The 22797-nt window shown below is 41.0% G+C and overlaps 1 protein-coding gene across 1 annotated transcript; it reads right to left on the reverse strand.

The window, feature by feature from the left end:
- Positions 1 to 223: 223 nt before the first annotated feature.
- LOC106147212 (cadherin-like protein 26) lies at positions 224 to 17172 on the reverse strand. The gene is given in 8 exon segments (XM_013507436.1): positions 224 to 1422; positions 1611 to 1776; positions 2722 to 2820; positions 2929 to 2986; positions 12610 to 12771; positions 14279 to 14383; positions 15443 to 15499; positions 17113 to 17172. Coding segments are annotated over 8 exon segments (909 nt in total). The 3' UTR covers positions 224 to 1220.
- Positions 17173 to 22797: the final 5625 nt, after the last annotated feature.

The raw sequence follows: 22797 nt of genomic DNA on the forward strand, positions 1-22797 counted from the left end.
GCGCTTTGCCATTGAGCTAAATCCCCAGCCCCTTTTCCTCGCTTTTTTTAACCAAGCCCAGGAAAGATTTTGAGACAACGGTCTATTCTAAGATTATTCTACAGTTATTACATACTTTTTGGTTGAGGTGCTTTCATTAGAAAACATTTCACTTTGGTTTATTCAATTCAAATGCTTTAATCACATCTCTTAAAAATAATTGTTTGCACTATTTATGCAGCAACAGTTACTACGTGCCAGTTTCTCTTTTAGGTACTTGCAAAAAAAATATACCTTTAGGGAGCTGACGATAGACAAGATATAAAACAAATAAAACAGTTAAACAGAAACCTATTTAATTAAAAAAGAGAACAGAAGGGCTAGAGGTAGGGGGTGGGGGAATTTTAATTAGCGAGTCAAGAAGGGCCTCATCAAGAAAGAGCAAGAGACAGAGAGAAATATAGTGGATGTACATTTTTTAAAAATACGTATGGAATAATAAAATTTTTCAAATTGGAAACCATATCTAGAGTGACTCTTGTTTTACCTCTTCGCAGTCTTTTTTTTTTTTTGGTTTTTCTCCGGTACGGGGAACCAAACTCACGACCTTGCGCTTGCCAGGCAGGCGCTTTGCCGGTGAGCTAAATCCCCAGCCCCCTCTTCGCAGTCTTGCATATCTTAAATGGTACAGTACCTTCAAACTATTCTTAAAGTGATTTTCAGTGCTTTCTTAAAGCCTAGGAATCTATGTTATATGAAATCTTATGTGAACTTCAACATATAAATCAGGGGAGCCGAGGAAACAAAGACAGAATTTACATGCTCATTTCTCCTCTAGGATCCTGACAGTATCTGAACTTGTCAGTCACAAGTGATGCTGCTCTTGCCCCACTAGTTAACAAAACTATGGGGGCTTGTGGAGGCCAGGAATGCTGCCAAATGCTCTATAATATGATATATTGAACAGCTCCCCACAACAAAGGATTTTCCATCCCAAGAGGTTAGTATCATGAGGTCAAGAAACACTGGACTCAATTTAATAAGGACTCGTTGTGTTCCCTAGGCCTCAGTTTCCCTTGTCTGTAAAATAAGAATAATGTGACAGTCTCAAAAATTAAAAATGAAATAATGAAGTGAATTTTCTCAGCATATTTTCTGGTAAAAAGTTATCAAAGATTGAATGATTATCACTATGGCTCAACTCTGTTGTAACTTAAAAACTTGGCAAAACTTCATATATCTTATCGCTGCCCCAGCAAAACCAAGTTTAGGGCTTGGGGACTGTATGGAAGCTTAGCATCCTGCAACACCGGAGCCTTCCCCGGGCCTGTGGGCATTTGGTTGTTGGCTTCTTGAACACTAATGTGATCTGTCGCTGTAGATGACAAGGGTGGATCTCCACAACCCCTTGCTGCACTGAGTAGTATAAACCGAGGGGCAGTCCGTGTGGGAGGATGAAGAAATATTTATGGGGAAAACAGCAAAGGGAAATATTTATAGGGAATATCGCATTTTAGCAATTCCAGTAGCAAGTTTCCCTGCAGAAGGCTCCCCACTGTGTGGACCCAAAGTAGGAGACTCAGAGACAACCAACACATTTCATTTTGTTTCCTTAAGTAATCCACAAAACCTCATAATCTAAGCATCCGGACAGTTGGATTTCTCCACTAGAATGATCAATCCAGAAGCCACTTCCTTTTGATAATGGTGCTTGAGGAAGAAGGAAATGAAGAACTTCAGAATTTGGAGTACTTTCTGGAGCCACATCAGCTGTTAACGTCTGAAAAATAGGTTGACCTAGAAAGAATTTTTTAAAGTTATTACTGTGAGCTAAACACAATCTATCAACCCAGTATAAGAGCAGAGTGTTAGATGGCCTGGGGCATACAGCAGAATGAATGAAATATTTAAATAGAATTAGGAAATTATAATCAAGAAAAACGGCAAACCCACTAACAAAAATGGAGAAAAAAAGAGCAAATAACTGATAAAAAATAGAAAAGGCTGGGAAACATATCAAAATGCTGAAGCACACAATAGTCAAAGATGAACTATATATCACACACTCTCGTATGCCGCTGGCAGATGAATAAATTGGAGCACTTAAATTCTGCATGCTCTTTGAACCAAAAGTCTACCTCTCCGAATTTATGCAAAGTAAGTAATGTTTCATTGGGTATCTCAGATATATTCACTGAAATATATTTTATAAAAATAGCAAAACATGACAATAAAACATAAATGTTCAGCAATAGGGGATTGGTTAAATATCTTAAAGCTTATCCACAAAATTAGACATCCACACCAAGACGTTGTAGGAGAATACTGTTAGGTTGTAAACAGTAAAATAATTTTCCGAAGGAAATTCATGACTCTACACATATAAAAAGCACAGTCAGTATCTGTAAATATTTAAGTATGAATATATATATATATAAATAGATATACACATATATGTTTTGTACTATCATAAAGATGAAAAATGTGCACATTGTGAATATGGATTTGCAACCATATATAAAAAGCTGCAAATACATGTATAACACAAAATGTGTTTATATACACAAACATATAAAATGCAAAGACGAGTGCAGATGTAGTTCAGTGATAGACTGCTTATCATGAGGCCCTGGGTGCAGTCCCTCGCACTACAAGAAGAAGAAGGAAGGAGGGGGCATGAGGACCTGCAGGGAGGGAGAGACCCACATGGAGCAGAGACAGGGGAGGAAGCCCCACACACACCTACAGTTTGATTCTTTTTAACGCTGACATTAAATTCCTGTTCAGGAAACTGGGGTACATGATCATTCATATGACTGATCTTAATGTTGAAAATTGGGGCTGGGGATTTAGCTCAGCGGCACAGTGCCTGCCTGGCAAGCACAAGGTCATGAGTTCCATTCCTGGTACTGGAAAAAAAAAAAACAAAAAAAGAAAAAAAAATGGTGCAAATCAAAGACTCATCCACAATTTTTCCTGTTGAGTAATTCATAACATCAAAACAAACCTGACAAACAAAGAACTGTATAAATATTTTAGACCCATTTACTTGAGGACACGAATCAAATAACTATTATAGTTAGGTGTTTTGCCCAGTGTATTGGTCAGCTTCTCTGTCACTGATGCACAATACTTGATACCCATGACTTGATGGAGGAGAGGGTTAGCTTGGCTCCAGGTTTCAGGGGTTTCAATCCATGGCTGGCTGCCTCCAAGGCAGAAGCATTATGGTGGAAGGGAATGGCATAGCAAAAACATTTAACTCAGGCATGGTAGCTGGGAAACAGAGCAGGGGAACAGTGCCAGAGAGGATGGAGAGAGGGACCAGATAAAAACCCCAAAGGCCACACCTCAGGACCCACACAGACACACCCAGAGGTATGCTATCCTAATCCCCTAGTCAGCTCCCAATCCAATCAAGTTGACAATAAAGTTTAAGCATCATAAGTGTCTCCTCCACTAGACTGAAACCTCTTATAGGCAGAATTCACATCCCTCTCATGTACTACATAGCTCTGGGGACTGAGCACTGCCGTGGTACAACTTAGACGCTAAATAAGAGTAGAACAAATCAATGCACTAACATGAAGAAACAATACTATCAGTTCTTAGGAGGTTCAGATCAGTTTCTCTAGCTGGGTAAACATAGGCAAGTTGCTTGTGAGCACTGATTCCTACAACTTACCAGTATTGTCATAAGAAATGGAGACACTAATGAATATTGTTTAAACATGCAGATAACAGACAATTAATGTGTGGGGAAAGTGAGCATTTACAGGAACCAGCACAGCCCCTGAAACATGCCCTGTTCTTACGTGGTCACTTGCCCTCACTGCTGTTCTGGAGTAAGAGGCCCCGGTCTCCTCACACACACCTGCGAGGAGTCCTTCCTTCCTCAGGGTATAAATCAACAATTTAAATTCCTCCCTTGGAAAATTTTAAGAAAAATAATTAAACCCAACAAAGACAGAGAAGGAAATGTTAAATATATGATCATGTGTCAACACAATGAAAAATAGCAAAACAATGATATCAAGAAACTAGAAGCTGGTTCTTTGAAATAATCAATAAGATGGGCAAAGCTCTAGAAAGACAGATGAGAAGAAAGGGGGAGGGAGAAAGAGGGCAGGAGAATCAATACAGGAATGCAGAGAGAAATATCAGTTCAGATCCTAAGTAACAAATAACACAAACAAGTTTATGTTGATGTTTTCAACAACTTAAGTAAAATGGACCAAATTCTTGAGGAAAAAAAAAGCTACCAAAACTCTTTTAAGGAGAAATAAACTGAACAGTCCTCTATCTATTAGGTAGAAATGAATTTGTAGTTCAGAAAAGGAAATTGTAGTTTACAATCTACTAAAAAAACAAAAACAAAACACTATAGGCCCAGTGGCTTCAATGGTAAATTTTAGCAGAATCTCGTGGAAGAAGTCATACCAGCACAATACAATCTCTTCCAGGAAATACAGAAGAGAAAACTTCTCTACTTGTGTGAGAATAATATTACCCAAATAGCAAGCCAGATTTTTAAAATTAGAAGAAAGCAATAGAACAGCATGCTTCATAAATCTAGACTCAAAAATCCTCAGCAAAATATTAGCTAATAATATATAGTACTGTATTAAAAGGATAGTACCTCATGACAAAATGAGGCTTATCCTGAGAATATAAGGCCGATTTAACATTTGAAAATCAATGTTAGCAATGTCATAAGATAGATTTTATAAATATATAATTTTACATATATCATTATATATCAGTAATGATGAACTGGAAATCAAAGTATTAAAGACAGCACAATTTACAAATCAAATTATGTCAGGATTTTTTCACGGAAAACTACCACACATTAATTAAAGAAATCAAAAGTGAATGAAAAATAAACCTTTTTTATGAGACTCAATAATGCCAGGAAAACAGTGCTTCCCACACTGACCTCTAAACTCAGTCCAAGCCCAAACAAAAGACTTACGATACTTTTAGAGCTCTCAACAAGCTGACTTCAAAATTGACAGGTAAAGGTAAAGAGATTCGAATGGCCAAAATAATTTTTAAAAAGGAAGACAAAGCTAGAAGTCTCATACTGCATGATTCAAGATGTATTATAAAAATACAGTAATCCAGAGAGTGTAGTATTGGTGAAAAGACACAAGTATCCCCGGGGCAGGGTGGAGAGTGCACGCAGATACGGCCACACACAGCCGGCTCATTGATTTTCAGAAAGATACCGAGGATATTCAGTGGAGGAAAGATGGCCTTTTCCACCTGTTGTGCTGGAAAATCGAACGTCCATATTCAAAAATAAATAAGCAAATCCCAAGTTACACCTTACACCTTAGGCAAAAATTAATTCAAAATGGATCATAGGCTGCAATGTAAGCATTAAAATATAAAACTAGTAAAAAAAAAAAGGAGAAAATCTTCATGACCATGCGTTAGACATGAAATGAGAAACATGATCCAGAAGAGAAACTATTGATTAAATTGGACCTCATCAAAATTTAAAACTTACTCGGTGAAAAGCCCTACTAAAGCCACAGACTGAGAAAAAAATATACCTGTATATCGTATGTGGATAAAGGATTTGTATTCAAAGCTCAGTAATAAGAAGTCTTATACATTTCTAGTAAGAATGCAAACTAGTTCCCTCATTCCAAAAAATACGTTAGGAATTTTTACAAAGTTAAACATATACCTACCATATGATCCAACAAAACCATTTTAGGTAATTAATCAAATGAAGTAAAAACCGATGTTCACACAAAAAACCATATGCTCATAGTAGTAGTACCTGTGGTCACCAAAAATTAATAACCCAAGTGTTCTTCAATTGGTGAGTTGATAAATGAACTGTCATAGATCCAGAAAGGAAAATGCTACTCAAAAATAAAATGAACAAATGATCGAGGCACACAACAGCTTGAAATGATATCAGATGCTTTCTTCTAAGTGAAAAAAAAATCCAGAGTTACAAAGCAATGTGCTGTGTGATTCCATCTCTACAACTTTCTTCCTTCCTTTCTTCCTTTTCTCCCCCTCCTCTCTTTTCTTGTGAGACAAGGGCTCACTCAGTAGTCCAGGCTGGTCAAACTCCCAGCGATTCTCCTGAGTGCTGGGATTACAGGTGTGCAGCACCATGCCTAGCTATCTCTACAACACTGCGAACAAGGTAAAAATGTGGGGATGAAGAAGTTAGAAGATTCCAGGAATGGTTTGATGATTAAGGGGTTGTATAAAAATACCACAGGGAATGATGAAACAATTTTGTATTTGATTGCAGTGATAATTAAATGTGCATTTGTCAAAACTCATAGAAATGGACACTAAGAGGTATAAATTTTAGTGTATGCAAATGTAAAAGTTAAATTTAAGAAAGTGCAATGCAGTACACACAGAACATGAAAGAAGTCATATATTTAGGAGTTCTGAGGTCCTTGCATTGTCCAAGGAACTATGAAAAATCTAGTAAATGAAGAATGAATGTTGTAATTTCTCTATATTTCTTCTCTTCCCTTTGTGGCATAAGACCAGAGAGCACGGGTGAGGTGAGATTTTTAATGACTCTCATAGACCTCTGTAGTGTTTAAATGTTTTGAAGTAGGCTTTTTTCACACCTAAAAAGTACCAAGAACTCTCATTCATTACTGATGAGGATGCAAAATGGTACAGCCGCTTTGGAAGTCTGTGTAGCATTTTCTTTAAAATGCTGCTAAACATACTGATCCTGTACAACCAAGCAGTCAGCCTTTCAAACAAGATTAAAATACACAATCCACAAAAAACCTGCATTTGAACATGAAAACTTCTGCACTCATGATTGTCAAAACATGTGAGCAACCCATGCACCCTTCTAAAGAGAAATAGAGCCACCGTGCAACGTACAAGGAATGATCAAAATGTACGGTGAATGCTTAAGTTAAAAAATCTACAGATTGTCGTTAATACTCCTCAAAATACTTGCCTTGCTTCAAGCACTCTTATCCCACTGTTTCTGCTGCTTTCTGAAGCACTTCTGGAAGTCCTCTTTTGTGAGTGTCTTCAGAAGTTTTGGTATAAATCTACGGAGACTGGTGCTGCTGAGTCCCTAAGAACAGGCTGGCTCCTAAGTACGTCACTGTGTGTCTTCAGCCACCTCTTTCACTCCATCTGTCCCCAAGTGGCTTCTGGCTCTTCTCTAGTGTAAATGACCATGAAAGGTAAAATGTTTTGAATTGATTTAAGGCATCTTGGCAGCCACACCACAAAGGCAAACACAAAAGAAGACTTCCAGAACTGCTTCAGAAAGCGGCATGAATGATGAGATAAATGTGTTTGAAGTGGGGCTGGGGATTTAGCTCAGCGGCACAGCACCTGCCTGGTAAGCGTGAGGACGTGAGTTCGATTCCTGGTACCAGGGAAAAAATTTTAAAAAGTGTGTTTGAAGTGAGGGGGAGTATCTCATGAGGGATCAACAGCAATAAGTTTTTTACTTTGATAAATACTTAAAAATGTAAATATTCACCTGGTATATGCAATGGAATATTGTACAATGACAAAAAGACAGAAGAAACCTGAATGGTTCTCACTAAGTGAAAGAAGCCAGTCTGAAAAGAGTGCACATTGTCTGATTCCAGGTTTATGACATGAAAAAAGTAAAGCTCTGAAGAGAGTTAAAAAAAAAAAAAAAAAAAAATCAGTGGTTCCCAGGGGTTGAGGGAGGAAGGGATGCACATGCAGAGCACAGAGGACTTCTAGAGTGGCAAAACTACTCTGAGGACACAGTGACAGTGGATATCTGCCACTGTACTTTTATCCAAGGCAGTAGAATGTGCAAAGCCAATAATAATAGTGTAAAGCACTGTCTTGTCAGTTACAGCCAATGACCGTGATTTGCTGCAAGATGTTTATAAGAAGGGTCTCTTGTGGGGGAGGGGGACTCTCTGCACTTCCCATTTTATTTTTCTGTAAATTTGAAACTGTTATAAAAAATAAAGTCCATTAACTTAAAAAAAAGTTATCCCCTCACTTGTAAAATTAGAGGCTATATATAATTTTATATATAAATTAATACACAGTTACAACGTTGACATACACTATATATACAATTTCTAAGAGTAAGTCTAATCTGACTTACACTTGCCACTGTATCACTTCAGGATGAACAGTGATTTTTGTCTCCGAAAGGCTAAAGGATGGAGGGAAAGGGCCAGCAGTGGATCAGCGGCATTCAGCTCCCCAGCCGGGCAGCAGGAAAGCGGGGATTTAGCTCAGCGGCACAGCGCCTGCCTGGCAAGCGCGAGGTCATCAGTTGGATTCCTGGTAGAGGGTGGAGGGAGTTACTGTACAGAGGAGCTCTCCCGGCAGAGGAGGCTCGACACCGGGCCATTGACTCTCAAGCGTCCCATGGTTGCTGAACCCTGCTGGGGGTGTCTGGGAATTACAACAGGAAAAGCAGGGCTGCCTAACAGGGCCCTTTGGGGATCAACTCTGCGCATCCTGGCAGAATTGTGGGGTAAGAAACAGTCTCTACCATTCTGCTCTGCAGGAGAAAGAATCCATGTGGCCATTCAGCTGCGGGCAGAGGCAGGAGCCCAGATCCAGCCAGCAGAGCACACATCACCCCCGCCGCCGCCCCCCGCCCCCGTTCCTCCTCCTCTCCCCAGGGCTTCCAGAACTCAGGGCAGGTGGCTTCCCCAGGCTGGGCCCAAGTCTACTCCACGGTCAGCCTCCTCCTCCCCAGTGAGGCGGAAGAGTGCCGCAGGGCTTCTGCTACTGAGCTGGACCGCTTCGGGGACTCTAGCATACATTTTTAAATTTTTTGCAAGCAAATTGGCTCTCTCTCCCACACCATTGCTCCACTCTCCTCCATAATTCATGGAAGTGCTGGCAGCTCTTTGCTCCCTTAATCACCCTGACTTCTGGCTCTAAAACTGGGCCAACTGTAATCCTCCCACTTAAAACAAGAACCACATGTTTGTTTTATGTTTATTATTTCATATTCCATTTATTATCCTAAAAGCTACATCTGAGACCATTAGTTCTGTAAGCTGTCTGAGAAGCATGAGTGTTGTTTATTCTTTGGCAAGATGCTAAGAATTTCCAGGAGACTCAGAAGTCACAGTGGAGAAAGGAAATATCATGGATATTTTCTGCACTTGGAAAGGCTTTTCAGCCTTTTGTTACAGCCTTAAGATTTATATCCTTGGAAAAACAAACCATGGTGCATTAACATGATGGATCACCATATGGCCGTTTGAAATTACATGAACAAGATCTACAGTCTTACACACAAATGAACATACGGAAACATCTTAAATGCCAAACGCACAGTACAAAGTCGCTTATATGCATCAGAGAGAAGTAAGTGAAGATGACAGTGTGGGGATGACGATCAATAAATAATTATTTGGAAGGAGATAAAAATGGATTTGTGGGAAGTATTTGTATCCTATGAAACTGAGCATATTTAATAAGTAGGTAAGAGTCCTACAAGGAAAAGAGCAGACATTTTTCCTTTCCAACTCCACTTTAAATCTTATTGCAGTTTTCAAGTGGTACTCTTTTCTTATAGTTTTAGAGAATTAACAAAAGTTAGCCTTCTCCTGCTACCTCCCAGACTCAAATTTTTACACTTTTGGCTGGTCTCGGAGACTCCTCCAGGATTCTAGCGTGCACAGGATGCTGCTTGGATGTCTTTTTGCAACCCCATTGGGTTGATTTGAGTTTTAAGAGTCTTGTCTTTGTGGTCTGCCAAAACCAATAGTAAGCCCTCGTCTAGAGAAGCAGATGGTTAAGCTAGGACGCTCCACTTGTGTTATGCTTATGTGACACTTTGCTTATGCCACTTTTCATGGCTGGTAATCCTCCTCCTCAGGCATCCCCTGTGATCCTAACCAGTGTGTAACTCTGGATCGGCTTCCTGTGCTTACCGTGGAAATTTGTTCTTACAGTTCTGGAGGATGGAAAGGAAGTCCAGGTGTCGGAAGCACTGGTTTCTTCTGGAGTCTGTGTGAGGCTCTCTGCTAGACTCTGGTGGCTGCAGCAGGCATTGCTCTTCCTTGGGGTAGACGTGTCATTCTAATCTGCCTCCACCTTCACGTGGTACTCTCCGCTGTGGTTATCTCTAGGTCCAAATTTCCTCCTTCAGGTATGATACACCCTGTGAAACAAAAGGAAAATGCTCAAAAGTAAAGGGCAACTGGGGTGTGGGAAAAGAGAAGGGAAAGAAGGGGAAATTATGTAAGTATGTATATACAGGGTAGCTGACATAATTGTACTACTGTCTCCTATTGCTCTACAGAAAGGAATAGTTAATGATTACTTGTTTGATCAATCTTGTATGTCTCTATTTGTTTTCCTGAGAAGCCACTTTGAAGATATCAGTAAGTAATAATACGACAACCATGGTTAATTTCCTACCACTTTGTCCGTAACTCGGTTTTGTTTGTATTGTTCTTATGCTATCTTGTAAATGGATGTCTGTCTGTTAATATGTTTTCCTTCTTTTATTTCTTAAAATAAAAGAAAATTTCCTCCTTCAACTTTTTTTTCCAGTACTGGAAATTGAATGCAGGACGTTTGCACTCAGCTTTGTCCCCAGCCCTTTTTATTTTTCATTTTGAGGTAGGGTCTCACTAAGTTGCTAAATTTCCAAGCTATGTTTGGCATTTCAATCTTCCTGCTATAGTCCAAGTGCTGAGATTACACACCAGCGGAAATTTCTTTCTTCTTATAGGGATGCTTCTTATCCAGGATGACCTCATCTTAACTTGATCGCACCCACAAACACCTTATATCTTAATAAGGTTACATTCGCAGGTAGCATGGACCAGGATTTGAACACCTCTTTTTGGCAGTTAAAAATAATCTGTAACACCCTGAATGGCAGAGATCCACTTTATCAGGTTTATTCATTCACTCATTCAGTATAATCCATGGAGTCCCGACTATTTGAGGAGCCCTATCTCTGACCCTGGCAAAATGGCCACAGGCAAGGCAGGGCCCTCCCCTCTCAGAACTTAAGTTGACTGTCCAAACACAGGTGCCTGCCTTTCAAGTAAAGAGCATACTGGGGAGAACGTAACCCCAGGTAACAGGACAGACAGCGATAGGTGGGCCGGGGACAAGGTCAGAATTTCCACCCTGTGTCTTCCCGCGTGGAAGTTTATAGTTAAATGAGGCAACCAGGTATCAAATGAGTACACAAATCCACGTGAAAGGACAACGGTGACCAGCGTTGCAGGAGGACAGGACATGGCTTTGGCCTAGCCAGGAAGATCCAAACACAGGGCCTTGAAGTCTTGACATAACAACACCCTCAGGATGCAAGTCATTTCCTTTTTGTGAAAACGATCATGTGACCAGCTTGCCTACCTCCACCTCAAGTTTCCTCGGCTCCAAGCATTATCAGCCCCTCGGTGCAAAGACCCATGGGAAACCTGTGAATGCCTGCTCTTCACACACTAAGAAGAATGCCGAAAGCAAGTAGGCAGCGACAGCCGCAGTGGGTCTGGTTGCTGCACGCTTGCACAGCTCTGGCTGTTGCTTGTGTCCCAGCTCCTCCCTGCTCAGTGTAGGCAGCAAGGCAGCACCGCATCGCCCAGCAGCTTGTTAGAAATGCAGGACCTCGGGCCTGGCCTGGACCTCCTGATGCAGACTACATCTTACCAAGATCCCAGGATAGTTTGTTTGCTCATCAGAGACTGAGCAGCACTGCTTTAGGGCCCCGTATGACTACTACATATTCCTTCTTCATAATGACACTGCAAAGTCTGCAGAGAGGGGAAGCAAGAACTTATGTGCATAGAGCAAAGCTAAAGAGGCATCTTTGTGTGTCTTTGGAATTTTGGGAGGAACTTTGCCTGTTCCGAAAGTAAAGCTTCAGGGCCTATCGGTGAATTCAGGTTATATATTTCTTGGTGTGTGTAAATACTTCGAGGTCACTGGAGATAAGCTTCATAAATTACTTTTCTTGGATGTTAAACAACATCTTCCCCTGGAAGGTGTAACATCCATCCAAGCAGGCCTGAGAATCAACCTTTTCCCACAGGTCCAAGCCACAGAAGTCACAATAATCACTGATGACCTAGAAACCTTCCATTAAGCAGGTAATGTGATATGCTACTGGCAGCTTAGAATGTTTTCTGTTCTAGTTTTTTTTCTGGTCTAATACCTGAATTTCAGCTTCCTAGGAGAGCATATTGTCAGAGCAATCGTAGAGGATGCCTGGACTTACAATAAGACAATGTTGACAGGTATGTAAGTTTTTATCCATTGGTCATTGAGCAACCCCTGTGTCTGCTTATAGCTTGTCTGCATATTTCCAGGGTCCTTCATCAGACACTAAGTCAGCCCATTCTGGAGACATGATCTGGCTCTATCCCCCAAATGCTTTCAGATATTTGATCATGTGGAAATAGTGGTCATTAGAATGAAGATCTATAGCAGCTCATGTAGATTGTAGAAATCATTAAAAACCCAGAGTGCAGCATTTTAAGCTTCCTGTGTCTCATGCATACTTCTAAAGATTGTTACAATGTATTTTAGTTTCCCAGGACCTAACACATAATCAGCTTAAATAATGCTTATCAAATACAATAGCTCTTCAAAAAGTTCCAATGAACCAGGGTTACATTACATTTTGAATACCATAGAAGATGGTGCTGTTTCTCCATCAACAGGGTGGTGAATATATATTTTTCCACTCCCATGATCTTCTATAGAAAATAAGATAATCTCTAGATATGCATCTGCACTAGGTGCACTGATTAAGTACATTAACAACACATTGACAGACACGTTATTGAACAGCTGGAAGGAGCAGAAGAAATAGGAAGGTGAGGATAAAACACTATGATTCCCAAGCATCCAGACTGAAAATCAAAGATATCTTTAAGGAATCATAACCAGCAGCTTCACATTTCAGGATTTATATTAAAGAAATAACCAGCTATGGAAAGATGTGGAAACAAAGAGATTGGTTGCAATTTGGGCTATAGTGGTGAGAAATTGGAAGTAGCATGAATGTCCATCAGTATGAAAAGGTCCAAGTGATAGTATTCCCATCCTACAGAATGGGATACTCTATCCATCAAGGGTGTGCATCTATTGCCAGGGTGAGACGTGCAGGACATGCCGTTAAATAAGAGGGGCAAAACTGCAGAACAATGTGCATTGTGTGATCTTGGTCCCTTCATACAGATCCGCATCCCTACATTTGTAAAGAAATATCCAGAAGATATACACCAGGTTGTTGATTTTGATTATCCCTGGAGGGAAAGAGAAACAGCCGTCATGCAGTTCACGTTTAGAAAGAGCTTAAATGAGCTGGCTTGCTGTGTGCTTCGCTCGCTTTACCTTATCTAATTCTTTTTTTTTTTTTTTTTTCTCCGGTACCGGGAACCGAACTCACGACCTTGCGCTTGCCAGGCAGGCGCTTTGCCGCTGAGCTAAATCCCCAGCTCTACCTTATCTAATTCTTAAAGCAACCATAGAGTATCAGCACTATCATCACCCCCTCTACACAGATGCAGACACATGGAGAATATCTAACATACCAGGGACATGGCATAGGGGGAGCAAGAGCCCACTCTGCACCCCTAAATCTTGGGGGTATACACTTCTAACCACTGAGCTTAAAAACGTTCTGTAATACTCACATTTGCTTGTTTACAGCAGGCATGTACTAGTTTCAAAAAGTGAAATATTTTTCTGAACATCACAGAATGTTACAGCTATGGGAAAATTTAATCAAGGCCCACAGGTACCGCAAAAGTAGTAAACACTCTGGTGTCCCAGCATCATCATGTGACTTGTTCAGTGATGCGCAGCCCTTCCCGCAAGCTCAGCAGGACGGAGACAGTAAGAAGAGGTGGAGCCTGTGGCACTGTGGGTAACACGAGCCTCACCTAATTGCTGTCATGTGCGGATGTGGGGTTCATACAGCCAGAACTTCCAATTTGGGAGAAATCTTTAGATGTGCAGAATTGTTAATACAATCTCAGTATTTTTAGCATTGAAAAGAATTAAGAAGCAGTTCAGTCATTGCATGGGCAAATAAGAGAGGCTGACAGGCTGGAATTCACCAGCAACTCACCCATGTATCACACGTGCAGAGGTACATGCTCAGTTAGAGGAAGCATGGATGTCCAGAACCCAGACACCCCGAGTTCCAGTCCCGTGTTCTTCCCATTTGCTTCACTGCCTGGCCTCACCAGCACATATCCTTTCAAGACTTAACCCCTCCACCCAAAGGGGCATGCTAACCAGAGGGGTGTTGTGTGGCAGGGGAAAGCTGTCCCTAAGGGCAGCTCCCTACCTCCCCCATCAGGTGTGGGGCAAGGTCCTGGTCTTCCTCCTCTAGCTCCAGGGTGGAAATAACTCATCTTCTCTTGAATCGCCATAGAGGCTTGTGATTCTCTCCCTGGAAATCATAGGGACAGTGATGCGGCAGAGAAGGCAGAGAAGCTGCCATCTGGGATATAGAAAGCTCCTACTGCATGAACAGGCACGGCCTTAACACATGCTCTACGGCAACCCAGCAGCCGCATGAGCTGGGAAGTTAGAAGTATCTGTTGTCTAACAAATGTAGTCATTTCTAAGCTATAAGGCACGTGCTAGTCAGTGATTCTATAAGGCTGGTGAAATAACCTTAGAAGCTGTGGCAGACAGCGTTAAATGTCACTGCAGACTGTATGCAACCTGTCCTATGGTGGACACACAAACAGCTAATGAAAAAGTTCTTCCCTTTCCTTTTTCTCTCAATCTTCTTGAAATCATTAATCATTGATAGGGAAGTCTTTATTCATAGATGACAGGATTTTAATGACTCTTTGTTTCCTAACCTCCCTTTTTACAGAGAGACAGAGAGAGAGAGAGAGAGAGAGAGAGATTGACTCGCACTCAGACCTTAGACTCAGATATTTGTCAGTTGAGAAGATATGGATAGTACCATGGATTTGTTTACATTATACATATCTTTACAGCTACTGTCTACTTATTATAAGTGGAGCTAGCTCCTAGCCACGTTAATTTTTATGTACAAAAGTAAGTTTTTTTAAAATGAGTTAATTATAAAGTGAATTGATCAAAAGAACAACGCTAACTAGTCCAAGATGGAATGAAGGTACGGCAGAACCTTGCAGTGGTGTGGGTGCTGGACTGTGTGCCTTGACTGAAAGATATTAAGTACAATGCATCATAATCCCATAAAGGAGAAAGTGATGTGTCTCAGCTCCGGGCTGGTGCTGGGTGGTTGATTTATGATGCTCACTGATTGCTCATATTGCAGTTAGAAGTAAAAGCATCATCTGCAGCTCTCTGGGAGCACCTTGGAGCTCTAACAGGCCACATCTAGCTACTGTTTTATTTTCTGCAAACCCAACATTGCCATGGCACAAATGAACTCAAAATTGTAACCGAGTCTCCCAAGAAAAGTGTAGCTACTAGCTTTATTATTAAACAGCTGGTGTCTAGATCCCACCTTTATTTGACTAGTAAAATTATCTTTTTCTTGTTGGAAGCTATTAATGATGGTGACCTTAAAAATGAAAATGGCATTCATTAGGGAATATGTTTAGCTGAATCCAACAGAAACTGCCTGATGTCTCGCAGAGCTAGAATTAGAAATAACAAAAAGAAAACTCCTGAGTAGAGTTCACTATATCACTTCATGATTTCCACTCTTCTGACTGTAGGAAAACTAACCCAAAAATTCTGCTGTGTTATTGCTGAGGGTAAGGACATTTAAAACCCTAACATAGTACTGAGATATTAATTAACAAAATGGGAAACCAAATTGTGTATTCAGGGTGAACATAGATGTGTTTATATATACACATACAAAATAACATGTCAATTAGTGACGGGATTTAGCTGTGCTTTTATTCAGTTTTTCCCCTTTATCTTTAAATATTACTCACAGTATTCAATAAAATAATAGAATTTGATGACTTAAATGTTTCACATTGAGAATTATTTATAATGTATTTCTCGACAACCTTCCTCCCTCCCAAAAATTCATGTAGAATAAAACCATAGAAATTTAAAAAAGACAAATCCTACAGTGTAAGGCAAAACCAACAGCAAATACAAGTGAGTGTGGTTGAGAAGGGAAGGGACCCCTGCGGACAGAGAAAGTGTGTACGGAGAGCAGGGGAGACACAACAAATGGGACAAAAACACCTGGGGAAACTTTGCAAAATATTTTAGAGTTCTTTATATTTTCCTTGAAATGTAGAATTTTCTTATATCAAAATAAAGTGTTACTAAAAAGCTTAGATTGAGTAAAACTGAGTGTTCAGTTTAGCACTGAGCCTAATCAGTTCAGCAAAATTGGAAAGTCTGTCTTTAGAAATGAAACATTTTCATAAAATGTTTCCGTATTATGTAGACCTTGTAATAATTTTTGGATAATGCAATGCTCTAGGCAGAAAGAGAAAGTGATCTAATGACATTCATCATCCAGTTCCATCCAATCTGCACTTTTTATTATATGTGCTCCATAGTGTTGAGATATAAATTGAAGCTCTCTGTGCACCATGCCCTCATCTCATCTCCTTCTTCTTTCCTCAGAAGGAATCTTTATCCTAAATCACATTTTGCACACCTTAAAACCTTGGGCAGAGGTGTCTGTCTCTGTTGCTATGGTAAGAATGCATTTTCCAATGTAATGATCACATGGAAGGCCATGTGTTCAAGACTTACTGTGGAGAAGGACATTCTTTAGTCACTATTTTGCGTATTGCCTGAGGCCTGACCAAGCCATGATTGCTGGGTTCTGGAGGAAGTCTAGCATAAGCATTGTAAGCCCCAGGATCAATACTAGATGCTTTGCTGAGATATGGGCAAAGGAAGATAACATGATGGCTTCCTGGTCAGGTTGCATTCCTATGATAATTGAGTTGGATTGTCCTTGCTAAAAGGGTTGATATCCTCCAATTCCTCTGCTGCCTCCTGGGTTGATTCTGAATGAAAGGTTACTGAAGATGGTAATCAGGGAGTCAGTCAGTCCTAGAGGCTGCTAGCACCTGATCACAGAATTTTGGCTCTCTTGGTTTGATTTTTTCTTACTTTTCCTATACATCTGTGGGCACCTAGTTCAGGGGATCTGTTCACCCTGGACAGAGTCGGATGAGAAATCCAACAACTTACTCTTGAAGAGGTGGTAGGACCTTCAACAGGTGACGAGGGCACCGGCGGTTCTGCCGTCATGAATGGATCCCTGTCATCATTGCAGGAGTAGGTGTATGACAGAGGAGAACTTGGCCCCCTTTTGCACTCTTCTGATCACTTACTTCCGCCTACTGACACATGAAGCAGGCCCTTGCCAGATGCTGACCTCTCATCCTTGAACTTCTCCATCTCCAAAGTACCAGAAATAAATCTGTTTGCTATAAATTACTCAGTCTCCAGTATTTTGTCATCATTTATTGCTTGGGTTCTTAAACAGTGGTTCACAGTAAGCATCAATCCATAACTTTTTTTAACCTAAGATTTTTTAGTCTGTGTGTGTTGATACCTATAGTTCTAGTTCATCAATTTCCACTGCTATATAGTATTTCACTAAATAGTATAAATAAGCAACAATATATTTATCCATCCTCCTGGTGATGATTATTTAGGTTGGTTACAGTTTTTCATCACTACCAAAAAATGCCTGGTAATAAACAGCCATGTGCATGGAAAATAAGTGCAGAGGATCTGTTTGCAAACCATGAATAACTTGGGGTTGCTATGCTCCTATCAGAGTGTCTACAAGGACAAACTTGTTTACAGTAACACTGAACCATTGTTTGAGTAGTTTCCTGTGTCATGCTTGCACTGATAGTGTCTTAATTACTTTCTCACTGCTTGAACAAAATATGGGACAGCCATAAGTTGGAGGAGGAGAGGTTTATTCTAGCTCACAGATTATAGAAGTTTCAGTCCACAGTCAGCTGGTTCCAAGGCAGGGTGGCATTGCAGAGGAGGAACAGTCCATGGCAGGGCAGGCAGGAAGCAGCCATTCTTTCTTCTTCTTTCTCTTTCTATTCCATTGAGATTACAAAACTATTGATTGGTGCCACCCACACCCAGGGTGTGTCTTCCCTCTTCAGCAGTTCTATCATCCACACCCAGAATGATGCTGAACCAATTAGTGGACTAATCTAGTTTCACACACCTATCATCAAGTCACCTCCCAAAAACCTCACTTACGAGTACATGAGGACTGAAGGGACACCTAGATATAAACCATAACGGGTAGCTAAAACAATGGTGGGTAAAATTGCTGGTGCCTAGCACCAAACTCTCCCAGAGGCCATTGTATCCTTCACCACCATATATTTGTAAGAGAAAAGAAAAACAGAAAAGAATGAGAAAGAAAATTAGTTGAGGATGGCATAACTGGTGACACTAATTAATTATTATAATCCCTTGGGAAGTGATGAAGTAGTGGTCAGGTGAGAAGTGTGCATTGAACACTTCTACGGCACATCCAAGGAGAATGTGGATCTTGAAGGAAAGTGCTGCATGATCATCTCAGTTGCCAGCCGAACAAGCCATTCTTTTCAGGGAACACCACTGTACTTGAAAGAATTCCTGACAGTCTGTGAGGCTCAGAAGGGTGCACTGACACATAGTTCCTTGATGATGAACAAAGGGAGCCTGCTGCTTCAAGAAAAACAATGATCAACATCTGTGTTCAATGGTGAAACTTAAGCTTTCAAAAGAAAATCAGAATTGTAGAAAATGTGTGTCTGCAACCATAAGCCTGACAGCTTCCCAATAATTAAAGATTTTTCTGGCAGATTGAGTAGAGGTATTAATAGATATGATTTTTCTGCTTTGTTATGTAGGCAGAACTATGTCAACATTTAGTTAGTTTGACATTGTTATAACGAAATACCTGAAGCAAGCTACTTATGAGGAGAATGAGGTTTGGAAGGTTCAAAGCCATGGTGCTGGCACTGGCTGAACTCCACTGAAGACCCACTTAGCTGCAAAGGATCACGGCAGATGATCAGCCGTGGAACTGCATGGGAAGGATAGATTACATCACCAAACAGGAAGTGAGAGTTCAGTAGTACCAGGCTCAGGCTTTCATAACAACGTTCTGGTAATGCCAAGAGTTTCCACTAACCTGCCTTCATCTCCCACACGGCACTCCCATTTGGACCACCTCTGAAATGCTCCATGCCATCTCCCACCACCACTGGGGACCACACTCCAAGCACAAGAAACTTCTAGAACCATCCTTATTCAAACCATAGCCCTGCATAACTAGATGAGCCAACAGCCCCTAAAGACCAACACATCATACTCCATAGTCACACCCAGGTAAGTCATCCAAGGCACAAAAGAGACTCATGCACTTTAATATAACAGAGTAAGGACGTTTCATTAAAATGTTTTCAGATTCCACATTTGCAAGAAGTGTTAAGAAACCACCACACGTCAAGTTTTGGTGTAATATCAAAGAATGGTCATGGTGATCTATTCAATGGGATTAAAATCTTTATGCCTTTCCAAATGCATAGCTGGGTGAGGCCAGAGAGTCTTCACAAATATCAACCAAACAACATTCACACCCAGTAAATGCAAACGCAGAGAGGAGAACCCCGCTGTTTCCCCCAAGCCAGACATTCAAAAGATTAGCAAAAGTATAAAATAATGCCACTCCTTTCACTGAATGAAATTTGAAAAATGTGATTCTGCTTATAAAAATCCATAATTTATATTGACATTTAACAGTTGATTATTGTCTGTAATGAACTGAGAAGTATGTTTAAAATTTCCTAGTTTTAATTTCTAACATGGTCTCGGTTGATATAAACCCCACGAGCATCTCGGATATATAGGGACAGCATGAGTGCATCCCAGCTCTCCTAGACCCTGCCGAATAACTCTCCATCCTGGCTGCCTCATACCCCTAAGGATCTCTTTTTACTCAAGAGCACTGCATAAAACAACAGACTATGTTGTAAAAAGTGGTTTCTTAGAAAGCGAAGAAATACTCTTTGAGAGTTAATTTCTCTTAAGGTTAGCCATTCTCATGATAGTAGGTGATCATGGAGCTGTTCTGCTGTTAAGGATAATGCTAATGTTTGTCTCCTGCTATAGACCATATTTCTATCTATTTATCTAAAGCAAAGATTTTTTAAAACTTAGAGTTCCCAAATCTGAAACCAATTTATTCAGGAAATGAGTGAGTTCTTTTAAAAAGTTAATGCTGGTAGTTCTAAATAAAGGGCCTCACCGGGGCACATGAAGAAAAATGTAGTTCCTACAAACAAAGAAATGAATTCCATTTCTAAAACACATGCATTTAAAGCCACTAACAAGGTTGATATTGAGGTTTCAGGTCCAGCCTGGGCCTCAGTTTTCCCTTCTGTAAATGGAGGGTGTAAGACAAGGTATTTTTAAAGGCCCTTTCTACTCTGAAGTGCTGCAAATTCATTTTATTATATAGCACATAAACGGCACAGCCGAAAGCCAGGAAAGAGCCAGGCAGCGTGTTCAAAAAGAGATCTGAAATGGAGAGAGTGTGCACCCTGCCACTGGGACGCCTGAAATTTCACACGGCAGCCAGTCTTTCATTTCCCCTGTCTTTATGCACGCCTGAGAAATTAACTTCACATTCCAGCTTCTGGGTGATGCAGGGAGGCTGGAAATTGTTACATTTGCTGAAATGATTTTGTAAGTGCTCTTATTATATCGCCCATCCCTGCCAATTTAGGCAGTTTGTCCAAAGAGGATGTCGCTCAAAGCGTTTGCATAATGCTTCTGCAGTGGGAGGGATTCTACTTTCCAGATGGGATGTGAGTTTCCCCAGCTGTGGTCTCCGCTAACCTACTTTACCGGCGTGTGGCAGATACGCGCACATCCCCAAACTGTCTACCCCGTATGTCAGTTCACAGAGGGGGCTGCACTTGGGCCATGTCACCAGTGTCGTTCGGGCTGGTCAGGCTGTGTAGTGATGGTACCCTGTAGGAAAAAATCATCCGAGTATACAGAGGCTTTGTGTTTAATAAATTGCTAAAGAACCAAAAAGCCCACATAGAAATCATCCTTTCTAGAATTGCTTGACAATATTTCATTTTTAAATGAAAACTTTCACTCAAGCAGAATTTGGGATGGGAGAAATCAGTGTCTGAATTTCCTCTAAGAGATTTCCACAGGTTCTGGGCTGTGCTTGACTACTGAGCTGTAGTTGGGGCAGCCCAGCACAGCCTGTGAGGAGCACACTACCCCAACCTGTGCTGTCCAGTGTGGTAGTGGCTACAAGCCACACGGGGCTCCCTGAGTGTCTGAAGAGTGGCTTATACTGATATGTGACTGAGTTTTAAATTTCATTTCATTTTAATTAATTTAACTGTAAAAGGCCACATGTGACTGGTGGCCAGCACCTAGTCTGCCTCGAGGAAGACAATACGAGGAGCACTTAGGCAAGTGGAGTCAGGGACTCAGGCAGCCTGGCTTTCGTCTCCTGCTGTCCCTCTCCAGCTGTGTGATGTCCGGTAGATAATTTAACTTCTCTGAGCCTGAATTTCCTCATTTGTGTGCACACACCCACAGACACACACACACACACGCACACATAGCATACATACACGCCAACGCATACATACGTGCTTAATCTCTGCAACAATTCCAGTCACCAACGCACAATTATTGTCCCTTTTTTTTTTTTTTTGGTTTTTTCTCCGGTACCAGGAACCGAACTCACGACCTTGTGCTTGCCAGGCAGGCGCTTTTGCCGCTGAGCTAAACCCCCAGCCCCTATTGTCCCTTTTTGACACATCCAGTAGAACTCACACAGAGTGCTCAGGATAATTTTAAAAAGCTAGAAGAAAGAATTGTGACTATTTGCAACATAAAGAAATGATAAAGATCTGAGGAGGTAGATATGTTTACCCAGATTTGCACATTACCCAGTGTATACTTGTATGGAAATATCACATGATGCTCCATAAATATGTACAATTTTTATGTTTTTTATCTATCAGTTAAAATAGATTTAGAGCTAAGTATTTGTTACTTTTCCTATGCAAGTTTCTATACAACATTTATTTCCTTTTTTTTTTTGTTTTTTTTTCCAGTACCGGGAATTGAACTCATGACCTTGCGCTTGCCAGGCAGGCGCTGTGCTGCTGAGCTAAATCCCCACCCCCTATTTCCATTGTTATATCTCTCAGGTAACTCAAATTCAACACATCCAAGGGACAGTTTTCTCATGAAGCTGTCCCTTCCTCAAGGTTCCCTAAAGCCAACAAAAGACCCTGACCTGCTCGTCCTGGAAGGCACCTTAATTCCTCCTCCTCACTCATCCCCGCATTGAAGCTCTTTCCTCTTTTCTTCTAAGCTCCATCACACCTGCCTGCTCTTCTCTGTGTCCACCACCACAAGTGTGTCCCTAAAACGTGTCAAAGTTGTGATTTACAGCTGTGAACGGGACTTTATTTGGAAACAAAGTATTTGCAGATGTAAAATCAAGTTCAGCAGAAGTCATACTGGACACTGATGCTCTATGCTTTCACGAGAAGAGCAAACAGAGGTAACAGACACAAAGACAAGGCCGTGCGAGGCAGGGGCAGAGACGGGACTGATGCAGTGGAAGCCGAGAAACACGGAGCCTGGTCAGAGAGCTCCAGAAGCGAGGAGGTGGTAAGGAAGGGCTCTACCCCGTCTCAGATGAAGACAACTATGATTTCAGACTTCCGGGCTCTGGTACTAGCAGACCATGTCTCTCTTCTCCTGGGCCACCTAGCGCTTTGTGGTGCCACTTAGTTTTGGTAACCCGAGAACACTGCTATGGGTTCCTCGGGCTTTCTCTACCCTGGAGCTTGCATGATCTTT

Source organism: Chinchilla lanigera, unplaced genomic scaffold (genome assembly GCF_000276665.1).
Source record: "Chinchilla lanigera isolate Chin_1 unplaced genomic scaffold, ChiLan1.0 scaffold00127, whole genome shotgun sequence".
NCBI classification, from domain to species: Eukaryota; Metazoa; Chordata; class Mammalia; order Rodentia; family Chinchillidae; genus Chinchilla; species Chinchilla lanigera.